General features: G+C 43.5%; 1 protein-coding gene across 3 annotated transcripts in view; it reads right to left on the reverse strand.

The window, feature by feature from the left end:
• ASPSCR1 (ASPSCR1 tether for SLC2A4, UBX domain containing) overlaps positions 1–24,947 on the reverse strand; it is a 249,279-nt gene that overhangs the window by 89,815 nt on the left and 134,517 nt on the right. For all 3 annotated transcript variants that reach the window (XM_029599053.1, XM_029599052.1, XM_029599054.1), the window contains 3 exons: positions 20,513–20,594; positions 19,730–19,796; positions 15,309–15,371 (listed from right to left, as the gene is read on the reverse strand). In XM_029599053.1, coding sequence (XP_029454913.1) covers positions 15,309–15,371; positions 19,730–19,796; positions 20,513–20,594 — 212 coding nt within the window. The remainder of the gene's footprint in view (positions 1–15,308; positions 15,372–19,729; positions 19,797–20,512; positions 20,595–24,947) is intronic.

A 24,947-nucleotide genomic window follows, 5' to 3' on the forward strand; every position in this document is an offset into this window, starting at 1 on the left:
TTGAGGACCTATGGTACTTGGTTATTTGACGCCATTTATTAATGAAGGATATGTTTCCAAGAAAGTCTGAATTCTTCTCCACTGGAAGAGATGGGTAAGGATTGTTCAGAGGGATCAACAACTAGGTCCCAGGTTTACGTTGGGTCTGTTTTGTCAATTTAGGTTGACAATGTTCCCGTTGATGAAGTCTGGCCAGAAGCAGTGGAAGACAGTACTGCTGAAAAGAGCGGTAAGGATGTCTGTAGAAGTACAGTCATTTATAAGGTGATAGAGGAGCATTTCGAGGTAGAGAGTTGCTCAAGAACCATCAAGAGATATTTATCTGAGCAACTACTTCCCTGAGCTTGTCACCAAAAAGACTTTCTCCCAAACAAGGAAGATCAGCCAATTTCTCAGACATCTTCATGTGGGCTGCTCACTCTAAGCCATGCCATACATCAAGCTCTGACTGAGTCTGATGAGGTACATGAAATAGGAGTTGAACTCCTCAAACAGATAGGAAAAAAGTAATGGATGCCTTCTTCTGCATTCAAAATCAGCTGGTGATAATAAGTACAAGTATCTGCAGGCTGTAGGAAAGGCTTTAGCTTCTGCATGCAATTGTGGAGGCATTGCACCATATAAATACATACATATAAACTGAAAATTGGTGGACAGCAATATAAAACATAACAATGGTATTTCGTAAAACTCTTGTCAAAAGAGGCAAGATGGCTGCCAAGTAGGTCTGGAAGACCGTCGGAGAAGAGGCTTATACTTTTTATGAATTTACCTGTAAAAAATGCCTCACACCAAAAGAAAGGGAAGGCTAAGAGGGGTGAGCGATAACTCACCCTTGGCCGAGCCCTCCCAGCTTCGAATCGACGGATTCTTCGTGGGTGCAACAGCTTCAACGCCGGACAGCCAAGTTGCTGGGGAAGAGACGCTAGAGCGAGCTTCCTCCCCCTTGACACCACATTGAGCCCCGGAGAGCCGTGAAGGCCCGCACCTCCAGGGAACATCGACACAGTTTCTTGTGGTCTAGCAGTGGCGGAGACTCCTCTGGCGGTGTTCCAGAGTGGAGCAGGAGCTACTGCCTGAGAAAAAGACCCCGGAGGAACCCGAGATAAAGCAGTAGAAGGAGGGGCACACCCAGGAAGAGCGTTGGAGGTGGTGAGCCCGGATTCTTCCTTAGGAAAACAGGGGCCCAGAATATCTACCCCACAAGGTACTGTGCAGTGCGGGAGTGATAGTATGGAAGCGGGAGGAAGCTACTTAAGGGTCTTGACTGCAGGTTTGGAAATAACTGCGTCAAAAAATGGAACTTTAGAAGGCATTTGGTTAGCTCTGAGGTCGATAGCGCAATCTGTTAAGACACTATCGCAAATAACTATGGACACTAGAGACAAATGATAACCAATAATAATCTCATATCAACATTTAACAAGCAATTAGAAGATCTTGATAAAAGAATTACGTCTAAGAAAATACAACAAAAATTGGTAGTCTCGGAGAAAATTATGAATAAAAGACTAGAAAGGGTTGAAAATGCATTAGGGGCTCACAATTTGAGAGTCCTTAACTTTCCAGTGTTAAATCTAACTTCCCCTCTATATTTGTTTAAGATGTATATGCACCGGAGTTTAGAAATCCCAGAGACTGCGACTCTGGTTATTGTTAAAGCATACTATTTGCAACAGAGAGATTAAGTTACAGAACTGGCACCAGAAGGTCCTCAATCAACAAATTTGGATTTAACTAATTTCCTAGAAACATCTATTGACACAGAAATTACTCAAAGAAAACCACTGCTTATCTCTTTCGCATTTTTTTCTGAACGAAATCATATATTGAGGCTATTTCTTAGAAATAGGCAGTTATCTTTCTTTGGGCTTCTAAAATGGATATACCCGGAAATAATAAAAATAACAGTCGAGACGTAAAGAATTTCTTACAATGCAATCTGAGGTCCTTCAGTTAGGGGCTAGTTATGTATTAAAATATCCAAGCAGATGTTGTATAAAGTATTTAAATGTTCAATATGTTTTTCAAGAACCGGAGCTCTCAGAGTCTTTTTGCGGTCACACTCACAGGAAGCTCCTACTATAAGCTCAGTAAATGTAAATGATATATAGCTGTAGCACTACTTGTCAATACAGCCTTTTTTTCTTTTTAAAATATGTATTGCCTTGTATTGATGCTCTTTTACTGCTTACCCATAATTTCTTATAATTTTGATGTTGTATCATCAATGAATGTAATAAGTTTATTTTAGCTTTCCCTTTGCATTTACTTTGATATTAACATCAAATTTTTCTGCACAAGATGTATATTCTTGGGCTAAATTTCAAAAATTTGAAAATAAAGAATTAAAAAAAAACCAAACCCTCTTGTCAAAGCTGTCAAGCAGCTTAAGTCCTTCCCTAGAGATGACATGGAGTGAATCCTTGTTTTCTTCACTTCTACTACTGGAGATTGCTAGACCCTGTATTTCAGGTCAAGCTTCCTAGCCAGAGGGATGTCCGAAATCGGTGTTTCTCGCATTCTCATTTGTAATAAATTGAGGATATTGTGAACTGGAAGTGCCACTGGTTCTAATGGGGTATTCATATCTGGCGAAGACTGAGCAGTTCCAAGTTGGGGTCCTTGTCTTTAAAGACATGAAAGACAAGATTCGCTTCCATCTTCTCCACAAATTTAGAATAGGCCAGATATTCTGGTGGCGAGGAGTGGTTGGGGGGGCTCTGGAAGTGAGTCAAAAAGTATACCGTAGTCTTCCTCCAAACCTACTGGTATGGGCTCCATGTATCCAGGACTCCAGTGATAAAGAGAGCAAACTGGGATGTTCTTCCAGGTGCCCTTGAGGAGATATGCCCTGGCTCACCACCTCTGACCAACTGGTCGCCACTGCAATAAAGCAAGATGAAGAAACCCAAACTACAGTTTCCGAGGATGTGTTCATGCTGATAGGTAAGACTGGGACTTTGAAGGAATCACTGCAGCAATAGTTGAGAAAAGAGGTTGGAAAGTTCCTTCTAACCCCTTGGACAGAAAGGGAAATAAACTCTTTACAAACCCTGCAATTTGGTTAAGGAATTGCTGTGACCTCTGACTTGGTGTGGGTGATGGAACATCCTATTTAGGGACCAGGATAGGTTCCTGTATCTGAACAGGAGATCTACTGGAGACTACTTGAACTATAGAAGATACCCGATCCAGTGTTTCCACATGTAGACCCTCAGTAAGTAACCAAGACAACATGAGTGCTCTCGTGATTGGAGGAGGGCGGCGGCAGCAATATGATTCCTTCCTCCACAGATCTAGGATGGGTTGCACACAGCTGTGTTGTAACAAAGCAGTCTGGTGAGCTTAATGCATCGATGGCATCAGAGTGGAATGCATGGATGCTTTTGAAGAAGGTAACTGATTCCATTGATGGCTTTTTGGAGAGGAGCATCAAGGAAGCCAATGCAACTCAAGAATGTTGTGGCGACGGCAAGCTTTGGTTGCCTCGGGATTGTGCCATGAGCATTTGCAGTATGAATCATAGGGTCATGGATCAGAAGACAAGATGCATCATGTCTGTGCAAGAAATTGGCAAGGTGCGTGGATGAATAATGGGCTGCAGGTTCCATGGACGTCAGAGCATCATGCTTTGAGGCTTCAGAGCAGCGCATTACATCAAAGCATCATGCATCAATGGCATCGATAATCTTTACGTCGATGCAGACAAGCTGCCCTTTGAGCGCGTATGCTTCACCAACAAAAGCTCTGACGGTTCTAAGGACCGATGCCACTTCTTTGATGTAGGGCGACTCTTGGTATTCAACCCTGGTACAGCACCCTGAACCAATGGGGGAGTTTTCAATTAGCTAGTGCTCAATTCTTTTCCCACTGAAGCAGATGATGCTGGACTGCAGGACAAGAATCTGCTGCAACTCCAGAGAGATTAATGCAGTTATTCAATCTCAATAGCCCTGTTAATGTCCATAATGTAAGTTACTTTGGTCATATTCCAGCCCAAGGCATTGTTATCAGAGCTCACAACCATCAATGCAGTTTTTTAATACACTAAGGGGCAGATTTTAAATACTTGCGCGAACAAAAGTACGCTGGATTTTATAAGATACGCGCGTAGCCGCGGGTATCTTATAAAATCCGGGGTCGGCGCACGCAAGAGGGTGCACATTTGTGCAACCTGCGCGCGCCGAGCCCAGCGCGGCCTGCCTGTTCCCTCCCCCCACCTTCCCCTACCTAACCCACCCCCCGGCCCTATCTAAACCCCCCCCTCTACCTTTGTCGGCAAGGTTACGCCTGCCGCGTCAGCCGGCAGCCCCGCTCCGTCCTCCGGTCCCGGGGGCTGGTCCGGAGACCTTGACCACGCCCCCGGGCCGGCGCCACGCCCCAGCATGCCCCCAAAACGCTGCATCATTTCGGGAACGCCCCTGGACACGCCCCCTCCCTCCCCTTTTCGAAAGCCCCGGGACTTACGCGCGTCCCAGGGCTTTACGCGCGCCGGCGGCCTATGCAAAATAGGTGCGCCGGAGCGCGGGCCTTTTAAAATCCGCCCCTAAGAGAAGACATTTTCTTCCCCGACATGTTCTGAAAAGGCAAGGCCTTTGAAAGAAAGATTACTTTTTTGGTTTTTTTTTTTGTTAGTTAGCACTACAAAATGCTGTTCTGGGAGCTGCAGAGGCAATGAGGCAACTATAAACAAGAATTTTGAAGAATATTGAATTTTATATTTTACAGAAAAATACATGAGGAGAGACCAAGCACACATCTGTGCTTGTTCTCAGACAAAAATATGACTGAGGCAGCTCATGCAGGAACTCCTGACTATGGGACAGAAAGAATGTAAAATAAGAAACTCTATTTATACCCAATACAACCACTTTCTTATACCTATCTAATGTACACCTCTTCTTATATATTTACTTGCAATCTACCTAATATCTGTATATCATATCACTATGTATCCATTACGTATGTACTCAATACCTTTTTGTTTTATGTAATTCACCTTGAGCCTACCTTTTAGGAAAAGGCGAAATATCAAATGCTTATAAATAAATAGATACATTTTATCCCTGCACTGATATGGAGGAATAGTGGACAGAGTATCCAACTTCAAAGTCATGTTGTCCAAAATAGAAGTCATTTCTTCATGGAAGCAATGGTAACTTGGACATCAGCTACATAATTATTTACAAAGTCTTTCCACATCTTTTTTAGAAAGGAATGTTGATCCTTTGGAGGAAGAGGAATTGCCAGAAAGAAGCAATCAGATTCTGGGACTAGAATTGATATTCTCAGTGGAATACCTTAGGCAAAGTTTTCACTAGAGTATTTCTAGTCTTTTCAGACTGCTTAGCACCAAGAAAATGTGTGCGCCAATGAGACACTGTTACCTATTCTAGTCGATAGTACTAGCCTATTGTCTGTGCAGAACAGAGACTCGCTGGAAAGAATCAACACCCATACCAATCTCCATTCAGTGCCATGTGCCTCTTAGGACTTCTAGTCTCTCATTGTGCCAGTAATCTTTGACACCGAAGAGTGCAATTTAAACCCCACCCCGTCAGTTACTTCTCTCTCTTTCTCTACATTGGTACATTTCACCTCTAAGAATACTGGAAAGGAAATGCTGCTTGAGCCAATACTATACCGAATTAAGGCTCCAAGGGCACTCTGCTCTTCTAATTTTGTATAAAAGTCCCTATACAGGTGATTCTAGAAATTCATGAAGTGTATGGGCTCCTGGATCTTCTGGCCCTGGAGGACATGTAAGCAAAACTGGTGCAATCTGGCAAATCGTGAGAAGGGCTCGGACATCTGACACAACAATCATGGAAGTCAGTCAAAGACATTTTCTTAGAACATTTTAGACATCTTCTGAAGCCCAGTATCGATTACATCATCTTGAAAATCAATGAGCTGATGACAAACTCCAATTCTGGATTTAAAAAAAAAACAAAAACAACTTTTGCCAATGCCAAAAGGAAAAAATGGTTCTTATATCTAAATATATATATATATATATTTTTTTTGGTTGGAAACTTGATAAAATAAAGAATAAATACAAAAACAAGAGAAAGGGAAAACCCTGACGAGTGGCTGGAAAAGATGAGAGCGCATTTCACATTTGCAAGAGTAAAAAGAAAAAGACTGCAGAAACTCACACAGCAGGGTTTGAGAAGGTCCACCCAAACTCAGAAAGATCTAAGATTTTTGGGCTCCAAGAGCTTTCCATTTTGGTACTGTTGGATGACTTTACCCACTTGTATAGCCAATATTATCCTGCTTATTCATAGATATCTTCCCTCTCTTTGTGACTATTCTTCCCCCAAATCTATTTTCCTCACTATAGAGTCCCCTATGTGAATTTTCATGTGCACCTGTAAGATTTCTCTGCTACCCCTTTTAGGGTCCCTGTAAAAGAGGATGCAACCCTTCTGCTGTTTTCCCCCATTCTAAGGGTCAATAGTTACTTCTGTGTACTATAAAATTTCTGTAAGGAGACAGTAGTGTGGTTGTCATGTAGGCAGCGAGAAAGGTCAGCAAACAAACTGTAGACGATATCTTTTTCATTGAATTAATGCAATACATCTGTGACTAGCTATCAAGAGCTATGTTCCTTTCACTAAGTCAGTAAAAAAAAAAAAGCAGCACACTTACACTGGGTTTACATAGTACAGAATCAATCAGCTAGGAATGAGAATGTCTACAGTAGGGGCGGCTCAAGGCAATCTGCCGCTTGAGGGACGAGATGGCGCCCCCTCGCTCAGCCCCACACCCTCTTACTTCACCCCCCGCTCATGCAGCCCCTCTCACTCCGCCCCTGTCCCTCCCCTACACCACTGGCCTGCCCTCTGCAGTGTCCCTCCTCTCTCCTCTACATCGCCGGTCTGACCAACGGCAGCAGCCCTCCTCCCTCCTTCAAGCCGCTGGCCTGGCTTCCGGGGGCTTCACTCCTCCATCCTCCACACCGCTGGCCTAGTCTCTGGCAGTGCCCTTTCTCCCTCCCCCACACCACCAGCCTGGTCTCCACAAGTGGCAGCAGCCCTCCTCCCTCCTCCACGCCGCCGGCCTGGCCTCGGGTGGTGTCCCTTCCTCCCTCCTCCACGCCGCTGGCCTGGTCTCCAGTGGCAGTGGCCCGCAGCAGCGACCCTCCTCTTTTCAGCCACTACCAGCCTGGGTTGGCAGCCAAGGCAGGGGCAGGTAGGGTGAGGCGGATAGCACAGGGGCATTCTGAGGGGAGCATATTTTGCCAGCTCAAAACTCTACTGCCTGAAGCGGCTGCCTCATTATAGAACCGCCCCTGCTCAGGGGTTAAACTAACTCCAGCAAAGCTGTGTGACAAACACTGAACCTCTCAGGCTGCACAGAAAATAAGATTGCAATGTCACAAAGGTGCATCTTGTAAGACATTTTGGTATCAGAGAGGAAGTGGCAAGATGGCTGTATCCAGGGACTTAGATATGTTTAAAAATGCTCAGCAGATGTCTCTGAACTATTGACATCTCTGTCCCCGGTACTAAGGGTGGCACCAGTAAACGAGGCTGAGGACAGGCTATTGGAGCAATTACAATCACAAGAGGTTACCAGCTCGTTAGAAAGTGGATAAACGAGCTGGAGGAAGATTAGATGCTCTTATCAATCAAATGGGAACTGGTGAGGATGCCGAGAATGCTGCTATTCTGCCATCTGATGGTGAGGAACTGGGGAAGGGCAAAATGATGAACATTAATTTGGTTAAACCTAAGGAGTTTTCATTGGAATCAATTTGGGAAGCCCTACAGGGCTGTTAACCAGATGGTTCCATTACATGGTTTTATTGAGAGACATGATACTAGAATAGATAAAATTGAAAAAGATGTAAAGCAAACACAGAAATCTATTCAGAAGATAGAGATTGAATTAAAAGAAAAATCAGATATATACCTCTTTAATTAAAGAAAATCATATATTGTCTTCCAAATTAGAACAACTTGAAAATCGGACAAGAGCAAAAAATGTAAGATTTATTAATTTCCCCAGGGATTGGTTTATATCCCCTAAAGATATGTTAAAGAGGTATATGATGGATATATTGAAAATCCCAGAGCAGGCCATTCCCATCACATCGAGGGTTTTCTATATCCCCCTTTATAAAAGGGGGGATGTAATAGATCAGAATGAGGTTCAGAAATTGGTTCCAATAGAACCATCATTGTTAAATCTTACAGAAATATTACAGATCACAGGAGAATCCAGTTACTCCTGCTACTCTTGTAGTATCATTTCTCCTAGAATCTGACAAACAGTTGGTTTTAAAAATGTTTTTCAGAAATAGTTCTGCTACCTTCTTAAACTTGAAAGTAAGCGTTTTCCTGGATTTTTTCAGGGTAATGCAAAAGAAAAGGAAACTATTCCTTTCTTTAAAAACTAAAGTGACAGAACTGGGCGCAATGTTTCTTCTCAAATTCCCATGCAAGTGCATTGTGAAATGGCAAGGTTTGACACATATTTTCTATGCTCCAGATCAACTAGTTACTTTTTTGTCAAACAAGAAAAGATTGCCACTTAGCTCTTCGCCGATTGGGACAGTGCAGCAAAGTTAAAGGATTGATCCTGATAAGAAAATTTATCTCTCTCCGTAGTAGGTAAATTTTCCTTTAAAATTAATTAAATTAAATTTTCCTACAGATGAGGAAATAGGTCCTGAGTGAGGACTAATAGAGATTTATAATACTAGAGCTATATTTGTTTTTATGTAATAAGTATTATTAAAATTATAAGGAAAGTATAATTAATCGCTCTATGCATTTCAATTCAAGATATTAATGCTTGTAAGATTTTGATGTGAAAATAAATAAAATATAAATTAAAAAAAAAAAATGCTCAGCAAGAAAAACATGTGTTTGCAACTTGCACTAACTTATGGAGCAAAATATGTAAAATCTGTGTAGATGATACTTCCCCTTAACTATTCCACATTTTTTTAAGTTTAAAAGCTATGCTGAAATACAAACAAATATAAAATGGAGAAATTACTTACCTTATAATTTCGTTTTCCTTAGTGTAAACAGATGGACTCAGGACCAGTGGGATGTACCAAAGCTACTTCCCAACAGGGTGGGAGGCTGCCAGCGGTCCAGTCAACACCACACGTGCAAAGGCTGCATCCTCCCAGGCCTGCACATCCAGATGATAAAACCTGGAAAAAGTGCATAAGGATGACCACGTTGCAGCTCGGCAGATATCGACGGGAGACAATAGACTAACCTCCGCCCATGTCACTGCCTGAGCCCTAGTGGAATAAGCCCTAACCTGAGTAGGGCTTTCCACTATCCACATACACGGCCATAACCAACTCCTTCATCCAATGAGCTATGGTAGCCCGCGAAGCCAGAGCGCCATGCTTATTCCCACCATGGAGAACAAACAGGCAATTTGTCTTTCAAAAAGACTCAAGAGACCTCCAGATACTGCTCGACAAGACATTTAACATCCAAGGAGTGCAAAAGGCGAAACTCCTCCACATCCCTGACCTTATCCAGGGATGGCAAGGACATGGACTGATTCAAATGAAGGTCCGAGACTACCTTGGACAAGAAGGATGGAACAGTATGCAACTGTAATGTCCCCGGAGTCACCTGAAGGAACAGCTCCTGGCAAGACAAGGCCTGCAACTCAGAAATCCGATGCGCAGAACGTATAGCCACAAAGAACACAGTCTTCAAAGTCAACAACCCTAAGAAAGGCTATGCGGTGGTCGGAACGTAGGGCCTGTCAAAAAGTCCAGCACTATATTAAGACTCCACAATGGAACCAGTAACCTCAAGGGAGGCCTACGGTACTTCACCTCCATCAAAAAATGGGCCACATCAGAATGAGATGACAAGGAAACATTCACCAGGCCTCTGAAACAGGCAAGATCTGAAACCTGCACCTTCAAGGAATTAAGGACCAAGCCTTTATTCAATCCATCCTGCAAAAAATCCAGAACGAGAGGAATCTTAACTGAATGAGGAAGAACACCCCGTTCCTCACACCAGGCCTCAAACTCTCCAAACCCACACAAAAAGACAAGGAAGTGGCAAACTTGCAAGCAAGGAGTAAGGTGGCAATAATTGCAGAAGAATAACCACACTTTAACAGGTAAGCCCTCCCAAGGGCCAAACCGTAAGACAGATTCGAGTCGGATCCTCGTGAAGAACTGGTCCCTGGTGAAGCAGATCCATATGCAGCGGAAGACAAAGGGGAGCCTCCACTATGAGTTGTCGCAAACCTGCATACCATGGATGCCTGGGCCAGTCCGGCGCCACCAGGAGTACTAGCCCCCTGTGGCCTTTGATCTTGCGAATTATCCTGCCCAGCAAGGGACACAGAGGAAAAGCATAAAGCAATCTGTTGTCTATTCCCAGGGACCACGGATCTCTCCTGCAACTGTAGAAGCGAGGAACCTTCGCATTTCGAGAAGTCGCCAGCAGATCTAGGAACGGAAGGCCCCAGTGATCCACAATCAGCTGAAACACCTCGGCTGACAACTCTCCTGGGTCCAGATTTTCCCTGCTGAGAAAGTCCACTCTTATATGGTCTTTTCCTGCAATGTGAGAGGCTGAGATCATCTGCAAATGACCTTCTGCCAATTCCATCAGCTGGTCTATTTCCTGCAACACTTACCTTCTTCTTGGTTCCTCCCTGGCGACTGATATAGCCCACCATCATCGTGTTGTTTGACATCACGTGAACCACTTGATTCCGCAGCCTGTGACTGAACTGCAAGCATGCCAGCTGTACCACCCTTGCCTCCAGGCGATTGATGTTCCAGCAGGATTCTTTGACATTCCAGAGCCCCTGGGCCGTTAACTCGAGACAGTTAGACCCCCTACTTTCTTGAGATGTGGGCACCAGAACCACAGCCCTCAATCTGAGAAGCCTTTGACGTGTGAACTCCACTGCCTGCTTCTTCCATGGGGAGTGGCAAGGGGACACCATGAACACGTACCGAGGAATACTGCGAAATTCCAGTGCATATCCTTTGCGTATCACCTCCAGGACCCACTGGTCCGATATGATCTCTACCCACATCCAATAAGGGAGAGATGTCCCCATATTTCCTGTTCTGGAAGGTGGGTCGGCAAACCTTCATTGGGAAGCTTGGGAAGGTCCACAACCCAAGCCCGCTCCTCTCTTTGGCTGCCGGGGACGAAAGGACTGAGATCTACCGAAAGGCTGAGTTCACTAAAAGGTCGTCCCTCTGTAGGGACGAAAATGCCTGGAACCCCTGAAATGACCCCTCATACCAAAGGGATGCTGTAACTGTTTCTTAACCTCTGGCAACAGAGGCACTGGAGACTCACCCCACTTACTGGCCAGTTTCTCCAATTCACTGTCAAACAAGAGCAAGCCTTTAAAGGGCATCTTGGTAAGACTGGCTTTGGAAGCTGTGTCGGCTGACCAATTTCGCAACCAGAGCTGTTACCTGGCCGCTATCACCAAAGCCACTCCTCTGGCCGAGGTCCGGACCAAATCACAGCCTGCGTCTGCTAAAAAGGCGGCAGCAGACTCCATAACTGCTCTGGAATTCCCTTCAGACATCAACCTCCTGAGAGAGAAGCAGACAAGATCTCACCACTAGGGCACAACAGAGGCAATCTATAAATTAAATACCACTGCCTCATAGGCTTGCTTAAGAATAGCCTCAAACTTTCTATCATGTACATCTTTCAAGGCTGCTCCTCCCTCTACAGGGATAGTAATCCGCATAGACACTGCACATACCAGAGAATCCACTTTGGGAAAACGCAAATGCTCTCTCACAGCCGGACCTTCCAATGTCTAACCCCCTGTAAAATTTGCCTCTGGGGCATCCCATTCCAGATCAATCAATTCCTGGATGGCATCCATCACCAGGAAAAAACAAGAGGCTTTACATAAGGAAACCAAAATGAGATTCTCTCTCTGCTCTGACATAGCATCTGAACCAGGAACACCCAGCTGTTTCAAGGTCTGCGAAATCAGGGCCGGCAATTCATCTCTATGACAGAACCGTAACATGGTTCGATACGGTTCCTGCCCTGGAGGAATTTCCCCATCTTCCAGGGAATCCGGATCAACATTATCAATTGCATCCAGATTCCTGTCAGGAACACCCGCAGAGAGCGGAGGTGAGCCCCGGCGCTTAAGCATAGGACTGGAAAAGGGAGGAGTCACCGGCTGAGGGTCGGGAAGCGAAGGACTGCACCTGAAGAAAGGCTTGTAAGCCTTGAAAAAAATTCCACCCAAGAAAACGCAGCCGGGTCCAGACCAAGCCCAGAAGGAACTGGAGCTGGTCCTTCAGAACTGCCCTTGCCAGCGGAGGAGCCAATCAAGGGAGAACCAAAATATGGCATCCCCTCCAGTCAAGGCTGTGACCAATTCATCATAAGAATGGGAAGAGCCAGGCTTAGCAAAATCCGAGGAAGACAACTCTCCCTGAGTGTCTGAGCAGTGCTGACACAGGTTAGAAGCTAAGTCAGGCTGAGAAGTCCTAATGTGACAGGCAACACAAAAAGGAAGACGCTTAGGCTTCTTGCTTACCGGTGCCATCGCTGCAATAAATGTGCATTGGAACGCCTCACACTCAAAAATGAAATGCGTCCAAAAAATAAGCATCTAGAAGAAAGCGCGGCAAGGCACGCACACAACCTGTGTGCCAAGTGTGTAAAAATGTTTGTGCGCGTAAAAGGCGTACCCAAAAAAGAGCGCGCGTGTGCGCAGAGCCAACACACTGCACACACTGATGGCCTATAGAAGGCAGAACACACCCAAGAGTGTGCAAAAATGTCTGCCGTAGCCTACCTCCGTGGTGTGCAAGAAAAAAGCCTAAGTGCGAGGCCTAGCCCATCGAGGGCCGCTCAACCCACCAGGTTGCCCAGTTCCCCAATCCCAACAGGAGTGGGAACGAACATCAGCATGGCACACCAAGAACAGAGATCAGAGGAAGTCCTGAAACCCCTCTGTTTCTGATTTAGGTAAAACTTCTCTCTTTTTTTTTTAAACCTTACCTGAGCTCAGCTCTTACCGGCTGAGTTCAGAGACTGTCTCTGGCTGTGGGGGGGGGGAGAATGCATGTGCCGTCACCTCCTCGCTCGGCCTCCTGCACCCGCTGCCTTTCAGCTGAACTACCAGCTAAGTCCACATCAGGAAACCCAGCTACCAGACCAAGGCACACCTCTGAGGGACCACAGAAATCACCTCAGGAATTCTCAACTAGGGGAGGGACCTTTAGGTATCACTGCAGGAGAGCAGGGCTTTATTTTCCTGAATTTCGAATTTCTTCTTTCAAAAAGCTCAAAGCAATCCCCATAGGGAGATGCACATCCACCATCTTCTGGAGACGGAGAATACTGGCAGGCTAGGGTCACTACAGGGTTATGTATACTGTGACATCAGCTTGCTCTATCTCCATCCGCTGGCAGGGGAGCATAAATCCACTGGTCCTGAGTCCTAGGAAAGGGAAAATGCTTAGTAGGTAGACCCAGTAGGGGAAAAAAAAACACACAAATATTTAATAAGTTTCCACAAAAATGAACAATGTTTCTGTCCACAGCAGGGCCATCACAGTGATTTATAAAAAGGATAAACATCCATCATATACCCAGAGTTCCCATGGAAATGAGTATCAAAACCCACAGAAGCATGATGTCCCTCAGAAATCTGAAGAGAAACATTAAAGCAAAACAAAAAAAAAACCCCATAACAATTCAAATACACTTGTCAAAAAGTGGAGGACAATGAAAGTGAAACAAAATACATAAAAACATAAATTTTTTAATAAACATCAACCTAGACTCTTCAAATACTCCCAATATATTGATGACATTTTTATGATTTGGACAGAGGGAGAAGAGACTCTCAAACAGTTTTACAATTCCTTTAAATGCATTCCATCTTTCAATCAGATTCAAACTGGACTACTCCACAGGAGGAGATACAACCTGTGGTATCCAGAAAGTTATCAACACTGGCTATCTACAAACAACCGTATACAGGAAACTCACTGACAGATGCAGTTACTTTCACAGTTACAGTTTCCATCCTTCACAAGCAAAAAAAATCCATATTGGAGTCAAGACATATAGTATATGCTTCAATCCAAAAAGACAGAGACTAACACCTCAAAGTCCTGACTGAATCCTTCAAACAAAAAGGCTACAACCTCAAAAATAATCTCCAAGATTGTCTATTCACTTAAAAAAAAACAACAAAAAACAAAACAGGACAAATCTATTGTAATACAAAGAAAGGAAAACAGAGTGGGTACCTCTTATAATCACATACAACCCAGAGATAGAAAAACCTACAGCCACTACTCCTGGAGGATGAAACACTGAAAGAAATATTCCCTACTCCACTGGTATTGGTCTTCAAGCAATCCCCTAATCTGAATCAAAAATTAGGAAAAATCAAGTTGCTAATAAATTTAGAAAAAAGAAAATGACACATACCCCTGCACCTACCTACTCACGCTCCCCCTGTAATATGGTGTATATTATTCAATGCAGAAAATGTGAAGAAATATGCTATATTGGTGAGACAGGCCAGACATTAAAGGCAAGAGTCAATTCTCTCAGGCATAAAATCAACCATCACAGGGAAGACCAGACAGACAGCTCTATGGGGGAGTACTTTTTGGAACTAGGCTACTGCATCAATGACCTTATAATCAGGATAATCAAAGGAAAAATTAAAACAATCCAAGAATGCAAACATTTTTGAAATAAAAATGATCAGACACTTTGGAACTGACAAAAAAAGGACTCGAAGACCTAGGTTTCCTATCACATTATGTACCATAACATTTATATTGCTTGTCAACTTATCACCCATCAAACCCTCCTCACCCCTTCCTCTTATTCCTATCACTGGAATGCTTTTAATGATTCACTTATGGCAAGCACACTACTCTGTATTTCCTGGTAATATAATCTTTTGCTCATTTGAGTTCTGACCTGAAGAGAGCATTAGCTCTCAAAAGCTAGTCAAGAAATGGATTTAGTCCAATAAAAAATGTATCACTTTATATACATTTTTTCTGTTTTATTTTGTTAACCTTTCATTTCTGTGCATTCAAACTATTTCAGACAAAATAGTTGTCAGTATATGCCAGAAAAAGCAGTGTGCCTAAGACATTCAACCCCATAGCAAAGAAATGAATAATTTCATGTTCATTACTTATACAATAGAACTCAACCACACAAAGGGCAGAGTTCCATATAAAGTTTATACAGACTTCCACTCCACAAAAGGAATGATAAGACAGCAGTTGATACACAAAATGCAGGTTTTACAATACTTACACAGATAAAATGGCAGATCTGCATCAGCTAAGTGACTTCTCACAAATTCTTTCAGCATGCAAACTGTGAAAAAAATCAGGCGATAAGGGGTAAAATCTGAGAAGATATCTTAAGGATAAACAGACAAGCAAGTTTGCTTATCATAAATGGTGTTTCCATAGATAGCAGGATGAATTAGCTATGATCTTTGGTAACACCAAACTGGACCTCTCTCTCCTAGCTCATAGAGCTTTTACTCTTCCAAGCATATCCGGGATTTCCCACATGACTGTTGCCTCTAGGATCCTTCACTCTATATGTAGCTATAGGGAGAAATCCCATCAAATCTCCAGGGAAGCGGGCATGTAGCTCATGGCTACTTCATCCTGCTATCTATGGAAAACAGTTTTCGGTAACCAAACTTGCTTTTTTCCATCAATAAGCAGGCTGAATTAGCCATGATCTTGGGAAGTCCCCAGATAAGAGTTGCCAAGTCAAATGATACAAATTTATTGTTTTGGCAACCCATCCTCCTACGATGGAGATCAGACTAGGATTGAAAGACTTGTGACAGCACCACTCTTCCCATAGCGCTGTCCATCTCTGCTCATTTGTCCAGGCAATAGAGAAGACCATGTCACAGCACTGCAAATGTTCTTGATGGAGACACTGTATAGATTAGCCACTGTCGCTATGGCTGGAATCTGATAAGCATGAACAGAGCCGCTGAGTTGGAGGTGTGTCTCATCATAACAGTGGCAAATGCAAGCCCCACCAGTCATTTGTCTTTGTCCTTTTGCCACAGTGACTCCCAAGCGATTAGGGTCATAAGAGACAAATAGCTGTGAAGATTTGCAGAAAATCTCTGTTTTTCACTTATAGTGCCCATTTGCAGTCCAGCGTATGCAAATCCTTTTCCCTCCGATTAGCACATGGGTGAGGGAAGAAGGTAGGCAATACAATGTTTTGATTAACATGAAGCGATGATACCACTTTCGGTAGAAAGCACACTTTGCCACGAAGGAAGAGAAGGTATGGCAGATAGTAAACAAGAGCCTGAAGTTCACTAATACGGCATGCTGATGTGATAGCCACGAGGAACAACCACCTTTCACGTCAGATATTTTAGTGGCGCCGATTCCAAAGGTTCAAATTGGAGCCACATGAGCTACTGAAGGAAGTAGGGCTCTTCACAAGAGGATGAATGTGAAGCAACCCCCTTCTTAAAGCAAGAGACCAATGGATGTACAGCGATGGATTGCTCATTGATTCAATTGTGGTAATCTGCTATTGCACTAAGTTGCACCCACACAGAAGAGGTGGCTAGTCCACGGAGGAAAGATAGTGATGTGAGAGCTGTACCTCCCCATGTCTCTGCAACTTCTGCATCCAAAATTTCAAGTACAGCTTTCTTGCCATCGGCGCAAGTGAGATGGGAGTTTCCCGTTTAGATGGGACCTCAAGAATGTGCAAGATGTTCAATACATCTGTAAGTGGATCAGGCTCCTTATATATATGAACATTCAAAGTTCTCCCCATCTTTTCCAAGAACTTTGAATATGTTAGATCTTCAGGTGAAGAGGTGTGATCCAGTGAAACTGGAGACAGATCTAACAAGATCCCCGTAGAACTGCTTGGGGACTCCCCCGGGGAGTGGCCTCCCGAATATGCTGGCAAAGGAGAGTGGGATCTTGGGGAGGCCGGCAAAGTAAGAGGAGCAGATGCCAGCAGAAAGATTGGGTCAGGTCTTCCTGGTGATGAATGTGCGCTATCCAACAAGTCCTCTTGAAGGGAGGAGCACCTCGCATGTTGGTGGTTGGGTTAGAAGAGGATTTAACCAAATCTGTCAGTTGCTCCACAGATGACTGGATTATCCTCATCAGGGGACTCTGTGTTCTTCTCCGAGACAAGAATTGGTTCGTCCAATCTCGAGGGCTGAAGTGACAAGGACAGAGGAACAATAGAGCAGAGAGGCTGAGGTCTCTCCAGATGTAACCCTTGAGACATCAAGTGATCAATCGGCATGGTATGGATAGGTGGCAGATAGCGAAACGTCTGCTCTGGAGGGGTATACGTCTATACGGCACCGGTAGTGCATCTACCAAGCTGAGTCAAGCCTTGAGTTCTCAGTCTCTTGCATCATGGACTTCCTCGAGAAATGAGCAGGCTTCGACACAGGAGTCATTTGCTGGGATGTCTTGGGCCATGACACGAAGATAGTGAAATTGCATGATGCCCCTACGCTCCAGAAGAAGAATGTTTCAATGCACTGAAAGGAGATCTGGAATAACTCTCCGATGCTCCAAGCGAGGAAGGCCTTGCAGTTTTATGGCTTCAGGGCTTATAGTCGCCTGTTTCGGAGCATGCTTCGTCAGAGCAGAGCCGCCAGATGCCATAGACTTTGAGCACTTTGGAGGAGTCGACACCAGGATTGTCAGTGCAGGATGCTTTGGCCTTGACTTCTTCACCGGTGTGGACTTATGAATCAAACACACTGTGATCCTTTGCTGCAGTATGCGTCAGCGGCACAGGCCCCAACGCAGCCTGCTTCGAAGCCTGGGTTGCATGTATCAAATGAGATATTGACTGCGACTTCGGCCTTTTTGGAGCCTTCTCGTTTGAAGCTTTCAACCAACTGCATGTTTGGGCAGAGGAGACTATGCTAGCTTCATTGCCTGGAGCCAGAAAGGAAGATCTGCTGCATCTTTGCTCTCTTCAGAGCTCCTCAATCTTTCCCACCCTTTTCCTTTAGGCCTCGGTAGACATTTTTCCGCAGGCTGTACAGTTGGGTTGGTCATGGTTCGTGTCCCAAACACCAAAAGCATCGGTCGTTATCATTTGCCACTGACATCAAGCACCCACAAGGGCAGGCTTTAAAGCCACTTACTGCCCTTTTTCAACTCCATTTATCAATTTTCGCTGGGTTTTTTGTTTGTTTTTTTTTAAACATGAATTGAAGAGAATGCACTGAAAAGTGCTTTTGGGGGGGCTGCCGAAGCAGCGAGACAAGGTAAAAAATGAAGCAGTACAAAAAAATACTGGAGAGAGAGAAGTCCGTCTGTGCCCAGTGCAGACAAAAAAAAAAAAAAAACCTGAGGAGGCAACGGTTATGTGAGAAATCTAACACATGCTCAGTAGAGCAAAGCTCTATGAGCTAGGAGAGAGAGCGGTTTGGTGCTACCAGGGGGCATCACCCAAGATCATGGCTAATTCAGCCTGCTTATCAAGGGAAAAAGAGCATGAAGGTTGGGAAAGCCAGGGAAGGGAAACCAGGGCATTGAATACAACTTTCCATCTATACATGAACATCTTGTATGCACCTCAACCTATGGCATCCCTTTCCCAGACAAATGCACAAGCCCTGCACCCTTCCCCAATCTGTGACATCATGCAGGTTCCCATCCCAAGACAGACTTGGGCTTCCTCACCCCTCCACCATGACACACCCAATGTCCTCACCCATCAAGCCCCCAAGGCAAACAGCATCAGTCTCTCTTGCTCAGATACAATTCTCAAAATCCCACATACTAATTTAAAAACAGCTTTAGCTGAATTACTAGGAAGGGCTGGAATGGCTTCTGATCTCTATAGAGAGCATATCTGCCACAAAATGAAAACCCCCAATTCCCTTCCAACTATACAATCCAACCCTCTTTCCATATATAGCACACACAAGATCCGGGGTGGCGGAACACCATTTTGGTTGGCAAGGTCAAGCTAATCAAGCTCTGTCCCCCTGCCCCTCACCAGTCTTCTCTCTCCCTCATCTCTCTTCCTTTCTTCCCCTCCCAGATCCCCCTTCACCCAGCCCACACTGACCAGTGGCAGGTGGAGGAGAATAGTGATGCCTCAGGTCCACGTCCTCCTCCTCCTCTGCTGCCTTGCCTGACTGCTGCTTTACAGAGTTCTGGGTGGTTCAAAGCAGCTGTCAGATCCAGAGCCACGGAGGTGGAGGGTGCCGCTAACGCACCACTGCTCCCCTCCTGCCATCAAATAGCTGCTGCCTGTCCAATCTGACCCTGGATCCCCCACAGCAATTCTGCAGGAAGGGTCAGATTTTGGTAGGGTCCTGGCTTCTGTGGCCCACTCCATTCTGACATTTAAGTACAAATCACCCTATGCAGGCTACACAGCAAGTCCAACATCTCATGCAGCACATAGCCAGAGAAAGCAACAACAAACAATCTGATGAATTATAATAATCTAGGTGCACTCTGGCCACAAGCAACGTTCCCTGTAAATTGTGCATATACATATAGGATGTGAAACAAGTGCACACAGGAACACAGTACACATGAGAAAAATTAAATAGAATGGTGTTTCAAAGAACACTGAATACAGATTTGTACAGTATGCTGTGCACAAGAACGTTTTTGCACACATAGCTTACAAATAGTTAGAAGATCAGGCCACACAATACTAGTCAGACTATATATTCTTACCAGTTTCATTTGGGCGGAAGAATCCTTGAAGGACATAGCGGTCGGGAAACTGCACTCTCAGTGCCACCTGTTCACACACAAATGAGATGCAACTCAGCCAAGTCCTACCACTGTGAAGCAAGTATCCAGCAGGGCAGGAAGAGCTCTCCCAGAAGCTCCATTCAAACATTCAATGGGAAGAGACAGCTGCCAATTGTCAGAAAATTTACTGACAGTAAAAAAAAAAATAATAATTTCAGATCAGTAAAAATATTACACCAAGATTCATCCCTTTATGCACTGATCTGGGGATTATGTCTCAGTGCATAAAAGAATTAATCTTGGTAAAGTTAAATCGAGCTATGCACAAAATAATGGTAAAACATGCAGCAGTTAAAAAAAAAACAACCCCCCCCCCAAAAAAAAACACAAAACAGTTGGTTGTCAATAAACATCTGGAAGTAAATAATTTTTTCATGATTTAGCAATCCTGGAAGTGAACAGAGGTAGTACCCACAAGTTTCCAGCATGGGAGATTAGCAGCCCTACATATCTACTAAAGAAGTGAACAGAGTTAGTAACGCCAATCTTCCAGGGGAGGAAGACAATAAGCTGCCCACCTACATACTAAGGGCTAGGGACAGAATTTGAACAGTCAGAGACCTGCAGATAGAAGCAAGCAACACACTTTGAAGACAGGGGGAGTGAGAAGAGAGGGGAGGGCAGTCCAAGCAGCTCTGTTGAGAAGGAAGCAATTAACATAGCCATTTAAGGTGGGATATGGAGGGTGAGGCTGAAGATTACCTTAGGATATCGTTCCAGCTTCTCCTTTATCTGAGTTTCTCTCAATGATTTAGTCATAAGGGGGGATTCTTCTAGTCGCTTCCTTGAGAATGAGACAAGGGCAGAAATCAAATTTCAGCCCTCTTATTCTCACCCAAAGGTGGTGCATATTACAGTAACACAGCACTACTAACAAAAGCGTGATCATTTAACTGGCAATAACAAATGTGAATAGAAAGCAGAATCTTAATTTGATTTAATATATCAATTTTAAGTAACCTAACCACTGCTAATGCCATTCCTCATAAAATCCCAATAAAGACAGATATAGTAACATCAGAATATAATACAAGTAGATGAAGAGTGAATTTGAAAGAGTTTTTTTTTGGGTTTTTGTTTTAACAGAGAGTGGGGCCATAATACAAGGTAAATCTTTCAATCCAGCAAAAGTCTGAAAAATGGAGAAATCTGGTCTTACTTGATAATTTCCTCTTTGAATCCTACTACACCAGGATGTGGGGGCCCATTTTCAGCTGCTATGCAGCTCGGCTAGTTAGCCGGATAAACATATCCGGCTAACTATCAGGCTACCTGGCCTCGCTGAGGTGCCCTTCTACCAGCACCAGGGGTAGTGAGTGGGATGTGCTGGCGGCGCACCCCCCCCCCTCCACGAAACGAGAAGGTGAGGAGTGAGCTGCCAGCTCCGAGGAGACCAGCCCGCCCAGAGCCTCCTCCAAACCACTGCGACACCAAAGGCAGTGGAATGGCCTACCTGGTCTCACTGAGACACCCTTCCATTGGCACTAGGGGTAGCAAGAGGGACGCACTGAGGGTCCCCCCAGACATGCAAAACGAGGAGGTGAGGAGTGAGCCGCCGGCGCCGAGGAGATGAGCTCGCCCAGAGTCTGCCTACTGCCCACCCACCAACTCCTTCAAAACTACCATGGCGATGCCAAAAAGGCGCTTGTGCCATGCGATGCACGCATGAAGGAGAACGATACAAGAGCATGCCCCTTTGTGCACCTGAAGTGAAATGTATTAACTCATAGATCTCTGAAACTAAAACTGCAATCATGGACCAGATGGGCTTCATTGAACCCATACTAGGATGGGGCCTGAATGGAGACCTAAGGAGTAACTTAAGTAAGAAGCAAAGAAGAATCAAAAACAATCTACCCAACGAAAAGTAGTAGCACTTCCAGTATCTCATCATGGCTAATGTTTATTCTGCTACTATTGAATGTTCAGTCTATGTAAAAAAAAATCCACATCGGCATTTGATTCATGGGTTAAGACAGTCAACGATATAGCTGAAGACCTTAGCCCTGTCCAGACAAAAACTATTAACAAAGAAAGGAATAACTCCAAAAATAAGAAGCCCTGGTACAATGATGAACTGAGAAGCACTAAACAGAACCTTAGAAACAATGGCAGAAATGCCCATCTGCTGAATCCCTATGAAAATATAAATCTTTCCGCATAAAATACCGTACACTAACCAACAAAGCAAAAAGAAGATTACTATTCAAAACAAACTCATGGGATTATATTTAATTCAAAACTGCTATTTGAGACTGTTAAAAAAAATGTAAAGACCCATCATCTGCTACCTCAAGAAACTACAACTTCACAAAGGCCTCATGCAATGAATATGCCACCGCACTCAGATAAAATCAGTAAGTTGAAAAAACAATTCACTATTAACCCCCCAATAAATGCACCTGAAAATTTAAAGGACAAAGGTAAGTGGTCTGCATTCAATAGAGTCTCAAAACTGGAAATCAGTAAAATCATCGCTAAAGTTGTACCTGCTACTCACACACGTGATCCAATACCAGCCAGTTCCTTCAAACAAGTACACCATGTAATCACTCCAACAATCACGCCCCTAATTAATCATTCACTATCAGAAGGAACTTTACCACTTGGATTAAAACAAGCGGTGATAAAGTCGATCCTAAAAAAATAAGTCCAGTAGACCTGACGATTGGGACAACTATCATCCAATATCCAACCTGCCATTTCTAGCAAACGTTCTTGAGAAAGCAATGCTATCCCAACTTGTAAATCATCTGGAAGATCAAAATAATCTCTACCCAAATAAATTTGGATTTAGGAAACATCACTCAACTGACATTCTACTCCTCTCCTTAACGGACTCTGTTTTACAAGCGCTTGATGCAGACAAATCTTACTGTCTTGTGCTAATTTACTTAACAGCAGCCTTTGATACTGTGGATCATACCCTATTAAGCCATCAAATGAGAATCATAGGGGATAGATGGAATGGTTCTCAGTTGGTTCATTTCATTTTTATCTAACAGAACATTCCAAGTCAAATTCGGCAACCATATATCAAACACTTTCTAGCATGATACAGGTGTCCCTCAAGGCTCAGCCCTCTCAGCAACACTATTCGATATTTACATGCTGCCACTATGTAAATTAACAACGAATCTAGGAATAACTTTCTTCTTGTATGCTGACGACTTACAGTTTTACATCACACTTGCCAGATCATTTGAAAACACAGCGTCAATATTCTACCTATATGAAAGCAATACAACAAGAACTATCGTGACAAACTCACATTAAACCCAAAAAATACAGAAACCATTTGGCTGAGTAGAAACCATCAAAATTTAAACCACTAGACTGGGAAAATTTTCTAAATATCACCTCAAATCAAGTACAGGATTTAGGGGTACAGCTAGATGAAAATCTCACAATGAAAATGCACATTAGTAAACTAATTAAAACAGGTTACACCAAGCTGAGGATACTAAGTAGGTTGAAACCATTAACTCTTACGGACTTCCGCACTGTATTACAAACTCTAATCTTCTCAAACTTTGACTACTGGAATTCCTTACTTCTAGGTCTTCCAGCAAGTCACTTAAAACCACTACAATGACAACAAAATGCTGCAGCAAGACTAATATTAGGATCAAGGAAATATGATCACATTACCCCCATGCTGATGTCACTGCATTGGTTACCTGTACAATACAGAATCTACTTTAAAGTAGTAACGATAATATTCAACATCATTCACTCCAATAACATCAGCTTATTAGGAGTGACACTCCACAATAAGGTGCACACGTCTGACAGAAACAAAAGATCAAGTGTTTTCAATTACAGGGCCAAAGCTCTGGAACTCTCTGCCTGAGAAGTTTTTTACCAGATAGAAAGAAGTTTAAAATTTAATTAAAAACATGGCTATTCAAAAACGCTTACAATTTAACATAAAACATCAGAATAGACAGAACTAAAAAACAAGGACAAAAGAAAATCATCAAATTATGAAGATTAAACCAAATGAGAGAATGCAAGTCTCTCAAAAAACTCACTAAGACATGAAAATTATCATTTCATGACAACTACCTATACTCTTTGCCTTATGCACTAGATCAATTAAAATATGCTAGAAAATTTCACTTAATAATGCCTGCCAATGAATACCACCTCTGTAACCAATCATTATTTTTGTTTGTTTGTTGAGTTATAACTATAAATGTCACTTTGTAAATCATTGTGATCTATACATGGGACGATATATAAAATGTCTAAATAAAATAATTCTGCTCCACCCGGAAACGCCTCCCACGGCCCCTAGAATGCCCCCGACTTATGCAGCTAGAATTTAGACGCATACAGCTTTCAATTTTGCCATGTAGCCATTTAGATGGTTAACTTTTCAGTTATCGGTATAAACGGCTTTTGAATATCAACTTTGTGAGGTTTATGCCACACTGCCAGAAGGAAACAGAACAAAACTTCTCCAGTAACACCATCACTGGTATTAGTAGTAATTCAGTACAGTAGGTTGCCAGTATTCTGTTGCCAAAGCCATAAATAAAAAACTAGACTCACCCATAACTTTAAAGGGAGAAATTACAAAAGCAACAAATCTGTGTTCGAAACGTAAACAAAAGTAAGAGAAATAAGAAACCGATCTGGTTCTCAAAGTAGGTGGCTGACATAACAGCAAAAAAAAAAAAAAAAAAAAAGCAACATTCAAGAATCATAAAAGGATCCCAAAAACAGGAAGAGATCCCAAAAAGAGGAAGAGCGGGAAGAGTTATATGGTAAAACTTAAGGAGATGAAGAAAGTAATCAAGAAAGCAAAAGGTCTGGCAGAATGTAGAGATTACTTACCTGATAATCTCGTTTTCCTTAGTGTATGCAGATGGACTCAAAACAAATGGGTATAGTGTGCTCGTGCTAGCAGTTGGAGACGGATCTGACGTCAGCACTGGTACATATACCCCTGCAGAAAGTGCAGCCATTCAGTAATCTTCCTTGCAAAAGCTGTAGCTGACGGATCAATTAAATGAACAGGATTACCCTGACCGATTGATAGTAGCTGGAGACCGCCAGTGTTCTCAACCGGAAGGCGTCGACACCCGGCAGGGTGGATGGCCTATTATAAGAAAACATGGCTTACCGTGAG

The sequence above is a fragment of the Rhinatrema bivittatum genome, chromosome 4, assembly GCF_901001135.1.
Source record: "Rhinatrema bivittatum chromosome 4, aRhiBiv1.1, whole genome shotgun sequence".
Lineage (NCBI taxonomy): Eukaryota > Metazoa > Chordata > Amphibia > Gymnophiona > Rhinatrematidae > Rhinatrema > Rhinatrema bivittatum.